Below are 8,707 nucleotides of genomic sequence, written 5' to 3' on the forward strand. Positions count from 1 at the left end.
TTATGCTGCATCCAAGCTACTAGTGTTAGTATAAGTCCAAGATGACACAAATACAAAAGTTACTGAGTGCACCTTTAATCAAAATTAAATCTTTGAAAGTGTCATCAAAATTAGCTAAAATTGTTAATCATATAAGACATTATCCACTGAGTAAAATTTGCGGAAGACTGCTTCTTTTATTAACACAACAAAGGCTAAGATCTTTAATAAATTTTCAGTTTATTCATGTGATGACTGATGATGACATTATATGGACTGTATCTGTTTATTACTGTAAATTGTATTATACATTAATGTGTGCATTTCCCACTTTATTGAACATTTCAGACAGATAGGATCCTTTTGGTGCGATGATAATTGAATTGTGTCTGAGAATCATACTGTAACAAAATCTCTAAATGTTGATGCTTCAAATAAGTGACATATCATCGATGGCAGAACAAATTTCAGAAGAAGAAAAAACATGCTGGTGATACAAGCATTTGATCTTTGTGGCTATTTACATCTGAAAATTTGTTTGCACATTAATTGTAAATTGTAAATCAACTTGAAACATTTAACTTTATCAGATTGAGTTGAATTAATTGCTAAAGCCTCTTTTTTTCACACATTTGTGGTAGATGTTACTTGTCCAATAATTTATTTTGTTGTATTCACAAGTTTTTATAGCAACAAATTACAATAATAATTGACTAAATGTACATTTTTGCTGCATGTAGAATTCATCTGGTTATGCAATTATTACATAACAAACAGATAAAAGAAGCTAAACAAATTGTTAATGGCTCATGTAAAACATGTTTTTGGTTATGTGCTGAAATCAAGCAGATCAAAACTGATGAATCTGATCCATTGCTCATTCTTCCAGCTAGATGCATCTGTTGGTGCCTTAATTATATTTTACAGAAGAAAAAATAACATTATTACAATTTAATACTTGCAGAACAATAATAATGTTTATTACATAAAATGAAAACATTATAAAAAAAAATTTAAAACATGAAATGGATGTGTAACTGATCACTCTAAAACACACAAGCAACTCAACTAAGAAAGAGAAAAAAAACACACATTTGTGAAAAGGATCAATTTACAATATAGAAGGACTTACCAGCTCTGGATCTCTTACGCCTGCACCACACACAGACCAATAAAACAATGAAAATCAGTAGGCCTATCACCAATACCACCAATCCACTCACATTTGTAATATTGTTGGTTGGAACTACAGGTTCTAGAAATCACACATACACAACTTTAATTAATTAAGTAGAAATATCATGGAAACGAGAAAAACAAAAATAAGCCTAACTGAAAAATCATAAAGTGGCAGAGTTAAATTGAATCCAGTCAAAGTCAGGCCAGATAACATAAGTAGAACAAGACACAGTTAAATAAATAAACACAAATCCAAAATATAATCCAAAATTGCAGGATGCAAGTAACAAGAACCCAATCTTAGATTTGTAAGCTAAGCTACATATTTCTCAATTTATAGATAAACAAGGAGAGTATTAAACAAATGACTAATTTTACATTTTCTCAATTGGAATTGAACATCAAACTTACTGTGGTTAGTCTTGATTTCCTCCTCTCTCACAATCATTTGGATGGCCTTTTTTAAACTCTTGTGCTGCACCACACAGCTGTACTGGTTCTTCTTCCACTCTTCTGGCTTTACTTTGAGGATACTTCTTTTCTGGAACGTTCCATCTTCATTTGGTAGAGTCTCTCTGGTCTCAACATCCTCATGATAATCCTCACCATTTTTCTTCCAGGAAATATTCTCAATTTCAGGGTAGGAACCTGTTGCTAAACACACCACTGGTGAGGAGGCATTTCTCTGCAGAAGATGCACTTCAGGTTGTACTGGGGAAATAAAAAGATTTTGGTTCTGGATTTTAAAAGAAAAACATAATTGTTGCATTAAAATGCCTTCAAGTTTGGTTTATAATATGTTTTTAATTTTGCTTTTGAAAAACTGATAGTAGAATAAAGTCTTTGTTCAGGTTTCTTTGTGTATTACCAAACACTTAATCTCAAATAAACTGAACATTGTGCTACCTGTTGTCTTAAAAACATCTTTGCCAAATTCCAGGAACTTCTTTAGGCAGGCAACACATTCATTGTTAATGTTTAGTAAAATCTCAAACTGCACTTTGTCATTGTTCTCCTGATGGGTTTGAGCTGTATGATGTGAAGATGTGATGCTTCCTGTGTACTTCAGATTCAGTACGATCAAATCCTCTCCATCATATCCATACATATTTTGCCCATGACTGTCTCCAGTCTCATCATTCCAATCACAGACATACATCCACTGATATGTGTGAACACCTGAGAGTAAATTTATACTTGACAATTTTATTATCGAATTACAGTAAATCCATTCTCTTCTTTATTCTACTTTATAATTAATGACTATATATGTTGGAAAAAGGCTAAAAAAAAAAAGAAAAAGAAAGAAAGAAAGGAAAGAAAGAACATACCTCCAGTTTGATTGAAGCGCTTTTTTACGAAGTTAGTGTACATTTTGAACCTTTGGATATTTCTGGAATTGTCCTCAATAAGCATTTTCCAGGTCTCGCTAAAATCAGTGTTGTTCATCCACCCCTGCTTGGAAATCAGCTTTTTAATGTTACTGTCATAGTAATAAACCTCTTTACCATCCACTGTAGTTAAAGCACTGATATCAGGAAGTCCTGGAATCCCTGATATTCCAGTGTAAGTGTTGATGTAGGAGGTTATCTCTGCAAAGCAAACAGAGATACTCAAATTAAAATTACTAAAATTACTTAGCTAGGGGGTCACAATTAGAAAATTACAAATTTGTGAAGAGACATTGAATATCTCATTTCTTTTAATTAAATATGACCTTATCGTTTACGAATATCAGAGACTAGTTCACTAAGAAAACACTTAGACCTAAGCATAAACGTCATTTTATTACTTTCTGCTATCAAAGCACTGCAAGCTTTTTTTCTCTCTTCCAAATACATGTTTTCAATGTTTATTGTGCGCACCTTCCACTTTTTTACGTGACAAACTCGTAAAATTGCCCCTCTGTTATGCATTCTGCGACTCTTGTCATGTGGAGGGCAATTCGGTGCTTGACGTCTCGACTCAACTCTACAATCAACTTTACAATGATGAAAGAACATTATTGAAACTCAAAAATTATTATTATTTGTCTATTATTGTGGTTGTCAGTGAGCAGTGGTGGTTCAGCGGTTAAGGCTCTGGGTTACTGACCAGAAGGTCAGGGGTTCAAGCCCCAACACCACCAAGACACCACTGTTGGGGCCTTGAGCAAGGCCCTTGAACCTATCTGCTCCAGGGGCACTGTATCATGTCTGACCCCAGCTTAGCTGGGATATGTAAAAAATAAATAATTTCACCATGTATATGCAGAAATGTATGTATAATGTGTGACTATTTATTTAAATAGGCTACTGTAGGAAAATTATACTGTAGATCTGCTTTGTGTTTATAATTCTTATACTGAAGTCAGTAGATTTATCTAGATTTATAGTAGATTTAGACTATCACTTTAAAAATGACCATGGATTTCGTAAATTACTTTTCCTTGATTTTACTCTTCATCCACAGAAAACAATTATATAAATTAAGCAATATACTCCTCACTATAATGTGCTCCTCATTTTAATATCTCCGCTGTACATAAATGCAATGGGGTGAATTATTTGTATTTACATCTGTTACTCTGAGCACAAGATTGAGTTGTAGAGCACAGATCTGCTCTGAATACACTGTAATAATACTTATACACAATACAGAAAGGACTTTGAAGCGAACTGTTTCATTACAAAATGACATTACAAAAGTTAGGCACCGTTTGTTAATGTCAAAAGTTGTAAAGTTATAAACAGCTGGATATTCTGACCAAATACCATGGCAGCAACTAATTTATAGATTTTCATTGTTACTAACCAACTAAGCCAACATCATTTCAAAACTCACATGTCCTTGGCAAGCCTAGGACTAAAGGATTTATGTATACATTATTGCCGCTATAAAGAAAAATACACACATGTGCTAGCAAGTGAAAAGTTCTGCACAGATTACAGTATAATTATTGTATTTGTTTGTGATTGTTTTTTTCTCCCCTTTTCTCCCAAATTTGGAATGCCCTGTTCCCAATGCACAAGAACCACATTATAGTGACCACGAGGAGGCTAGCCCAACTTGACTCTACCCACACTAGCAACCGGGCCAATTGGTTGCTTAGGAAGCCTGACTGGAATCACTCAGCTCGCCCTGGACTTTAACTTGCGACTCCAGGTGTGGTAGTCAGTGTCTTTTCTTGCTGAGCTACCCAGGCCCCCCTGTATTTGTGTGTGATTACACAACTATACATAAACTATGTCAATAAAATATCTTGCCTCTTGAGTAAGAAAAAAGCCATCTCCAGGTCGCTTTTAAATCCTTTCAGATCTCAGAGTTGTCGCCACCTTGAAAAGCCAAGCCGATGTTGATTTAGGTTTTATTACGAACTCTGTTGCTTTCCATTTTTGCTTGTAGACTCTGCTCTGTTCTGGGTTTCTTTGTTTTAACAACCGGTGATTCCCCGGAGGTTTACCGTTTTTAATGATCTATGGTTCCATGGATCCATGGTCAATTTTTCTCATGTTCATTGTGACACACACTACAGTAGCAGGAGCTTATTTTCTCTGTGTACGGATATGGCGACAAAACACATGGGCGAATGATGCATGTATGATGCGTATGATTAAAGGTTTATCAAAGTGGAGTGGAGTGTGGTGGTGGTGTAGTGGGCTAAAGCACTAAACTGTTAAGCAGAAGTTTTTTGGTTTGATCCCCACAGCCACCACCATTGTGTCCTTGAGCAACGCACTTAACTCCAGGTTGCTCTGGGGGGATTGTCCCTCTAATAAGGGCTCTGTAAGTCGCTTTGGATAAAAGCGTCTGCCAAATGCATAAATGTAAAGTATATTTGGGTAAAGACATGGTTTGGAAGATGGATTTTTGTTGCACTATATCATTAACAATATTTTGTTATTTTTTTTTAACAAAAAAGTTACATAGTGTTGCATTAATAAATCTTCGTATCCCTTTGTGGTTAAAAAATCGAACAATGTCATACTGCAATTTTATTTTAATTCATTGTGCTTCCCTAATATATAAATGTTCAAATATTGGGGTGGCTGTGGCTCAGGTGGTAGAGCGGGTTGGCCACTAATTGCTGGGTTGGTGGTTCAAATCCTGGCCCCACTTTCATGACTTCACATATCCTTGGGCAAGACACTGAACCCCAAGTTGCTCCCAATGGCAGGCAAGCATCTTGCATGGCAGCTCTGCTGTCATTGGTGTGTGAATGGGTGAACTGGGGGGTTGCTTGAAATGAGCCTGAAGTGATCATCTGTGTTCCACAACTGCTTTTGGTCCTTGAAAAACCTCTTAAGAACCTTGCCATTTTTGGGGATTTCCGCCTGGATTTGGCCTACCCAAATTAAAAAGCTTCCCATTCCCACATACTTTGGCCTAAATACACAGTTTTGGTGTCATTTTACAGGAAACCCTTTGAAGTTGCATAAAACACTGCTAAAAATAAAAAAAAAATTAAATATATGTTGTCTGAACAGTAATAACCCTCCTAAAAAAGAGGTGCTTTTTGATTTTTTTATATAAATTCATTTTTGAAAGTGTATAACTCAAGCCCTGTAAACCCTAGCAGCAAGCAAACAGTTTTGGCTGTTTCCACTAGATGTCAGCAAATACCTGAAAAAGGAATTTTGTCTGTATCATGTTCTATTTAATATCTATTTCAATTTATTTGAAGGGAGGAATATTACCTTTTTTTGGTGTACTTTCCGCCTACCCAAATCTAAAGTCTCCCCATACCCATATACAGTGCTATAAATGCAAAATCCCAGTGTAATTTTACAGAAAACCCTTTGTCATTACATAAAACACTGTTGAAAGTGGTAAATATGCGCTCAGGTGTCTGGTGAGACACGTCTGTGTGTTTTGGGCACGTAACCTATCCAGTGATCACTTCACAGTCTGGATACAATATCACAGCCCCTGTTTGGTCTATTTGATCTTGAGAGACATTGCCGGAAAGCGGAGGGTCTGAGCTTTACGGCAATATATGCTTTATCCGGATCGGATGTTTACATATTTTCCTGGATTGTTGAATATCATATAACATTACTTTGTGGTGTTTCTGCACTCGTGTGACATATCGAGGGATTACTTGGGCACACAACCACAGAAAACACTGAAAAACGGCTCATTTTGCAGAGAATAACCTAAGGTAAAGGATTATGTAGCATTTGTGGCTAACTGTGCTGTCTAGTGCGAGTAGCACGGCAAATATTCAATAATTTCACTTGTATGATTGTATACTTCATGATTCATTCGAAGTGTATTAGATATGTGATTATACCTCAATAAAAAGACTTATTGGAACTTCTTACTGGCAATGAGAGCTTTCATTTGATACATGGTTTGTACATGTGCGTCATATTTGAGCTATGTAATTTATTGTAAATAAGTTACTTAGCGTAAAACAAATGCCAAAGTGATGCATATCTCAAGAAAGTAGACATTCTAAGCTTTCAAATGGTACCAGATATGAGCTCATAACTCCTCCGCATACATTTAAAATTGGAAGTACATTATTACTGACGTAATTTTAAATCCCGGAACCGGGATCGTGGATTTTAAGATGATAACTTGCAACGAGTGAGTAAGGGCAGCCGGTGGACTTTCTGGTGCCCTCCTAGGGTAATATGGTGCCCCCCCCCAGGGAGTTGGTGCCCTACGCAGACTGCGTAGTCTGTTTACAGGGAGTGGCGGTACTGATGCAAGTTATAGCTAATTACATAAACATCTGGACTTGTGTATAACGGAACATTTCCTTTATGGTTTATGGACACACGTCTACAAAAAATCTAGCCAGCGTGCCCTCGTCCACTTTCATTAATTGCTGGCTTAATTTATTCAGGTTCTTTTGTAGATCAGTCAGTGGTTAGATGCACCGATCAGAGATCTGCATTTTTATTTGCTAAAACTACACCTTGTTATAGTCCTTACCAAATACACTAACGTCTGTTGTTTCTGCTTGAGAACTTGCTATTGGCTGGTGTCATTGCATAATTAATAAGGTACATCTGTGCAGGTTTTGGGGACTGTTTGGGGGTGTTATTAATTAACATTTGGGGGTTATAGTTATGTTTTGTGTTCCGTTTTATGTTAAATATGCTGTTTCATATTATGACATGTTTGTTTTTTTTAGTTACTCTGGGTGAGATTAATGTTCCTTTGAGTTAGGTGTGATATTATTAAGCCAAATGATGGCTGCTGAAACAAGCTTTGAAGATCTCTGAATTAAGTGAGTCAATTTATTCTGTAAATTATTATGTTTTAAGGCGCACGTGCTGTCACAAACTGTGGACACTTGCTGGTGAAATTACTTGACTTGGCCAATATGATGTACTCATAGAAGCATTCGATCAAAACAAAATGATGGAAGCCGATTTTAGAGTTCCCCCATGGTTAATTTTACCTGCATCAAACCTTTCTCTCCACCCCCGACCGTGTGTGCATGTGTGTGTGTGTTTGTGTTTGTGTTATGTTTTTGTCTTGCTCTGTTTATACAAAACAACTAATAAAAACAAAATGGTAATTTTTTGTAATTCATATTAGGCTAAACTACAAAATTAAACATGGATAGGCTACTATATTAACACCATATTACTGTAGTAATACCATGGTTAATTGCATTAAAACTATGGCCAAAAGTCATGGCTACTACAACATCACTATATTAAAAGCATGGTTAATTTTACCTGCATCAAACCTTTCGCTCAACTCCCAACCATGTCCGTGTGTGTGTGTGTGTGTGTGTGTGTGTGTGTGTTTGTGTTTGTGTTCTGTTTTTGTCTTGCTCTGTTGAAAAAAAAATAATAAAAACAAAGTAAAAACAAAAAACAATAAAACAAACAGAAAATTTCAACTGTTCTCAACTATGGTATTATTGGTACCCCAATCTTATCTTAATTTTATTTTTTATTTTTATCAAAGCGACATGCTGAAATAATTATCTGTTACATACTACAAGCATGTGAATAATTTTGTTAAAAAAAATTGAGAAATATGGTTGTTAACTTTCTAGAATATTATAATGAAAACTTTTCATAATTTTTAATCCATCATTACGTTTTTTTATATTTCTCTCTATCCTTCATTTTGTCTGATAAATATTTAGTGCGTCACTAAAAAACTTGGGCTATGATAATGAAAGGAAATGCTCCCAAAATAATCTCACCTGTACATGCAGGGGCCAAAAGGACGAAGAGGCAATACAATTCCATTAATGTCCAACAAAAGAAAGAAATCAAGAAATTTCTATTTAATTATTGTTTTACAATGAAGACATACAGGAAACCACTAAGTTATAATGCAGATGCAAAGCTTCAAATGGTAGCATTTCCTGTCAGTGTTTCCTGCCATTATGCATATAAACAGCTTTATCCCACCTATAAACGCTGTTTCGGTTCAATGATGAGGACTTTACACTCCACCATCACTTTGTACTAGTTTCTTAGCACCACTGAAATTTGATCTTTTAGGGTCATTACAGTCTAAAAAAAATATGAATATTTAAATTGTGTATGTGATAAAGTTTTTGAAATCAACAGATTCAAATGAAAGCTATGAT

General features: G+C 35.4%; 1 protein-coding gene across 1 annotated transcript; it reads right to left on the reverse strand.

Annotated features, from left to right (window-relative positions):
- Nucleotides 1-228: 228 nt before the first annotated feature.
- LOC127625293 (major histocompatibility complex class I-related gene protein-like) lies at nt 229-8,460 on the reverse strand. Its single transcript, XM_052100498.1, has 6 exons — nt 8,315-8,460; nt 2,490-2,750; nt 2,065-2,337; nt 1,570-1,869; nt 1,112-1,234; nt 229-888 (listed from the first exon to the last, which is right to left on the reverse strand). Exons 1-6 carry the CDS (start codon nt 8,358-8,360, stop codon nt 869-871), a joined length of 1,023 nt encoding a protein of 340 aa, XP_051956458.1. The 5' UTR covers nt 8,361-8,460; the 3' UTR covers nt 229-868.
- Between the last annotated feature and the right edge of the window lie 247 nt (nt 8,461-8,707).

Source organism: Xyrauchen texanus, chromosome 3 (assembly GCF_025860055.1).
Source record: "Xyrauchen texanus isolate HMW12.3.18 chromosome 3, RBS_HiC_50CHRs, whole genome shotgun sequence".
NCBI classification, from domain to species: domain Eukaryota; kingdom Metazoa; phylum Chordata; class Actinopteri; order Cypriniformes; family Catostomidae; genus Xyrauchen; species Xyrauchen texanus.

Bases quoted from the DNA above. Each gene is read 5' to 3' on its own strand.
- LOC127625293 (XM_052100498.1), bottom strand. From the start codon at position 8,360: ATGGAATTGTATTGCCTCTTCGTCCTTTTGGCCCCTGCATGTACAG. The intron at 2,751-8,314 runs GTGAGATTATTT...TTTGCTTTGCAG, and splicing joins TTTGGCCCCTGCATGTACAG to AGATAACCTCCTACATCAAC. The intron at 889-1,111 runs GTAAGTCCTTCT...AATATAATTAAG, and splicing joins GCGTAAGAGATCCAGAGCTG to GCACCAACAGATGCATCTAG.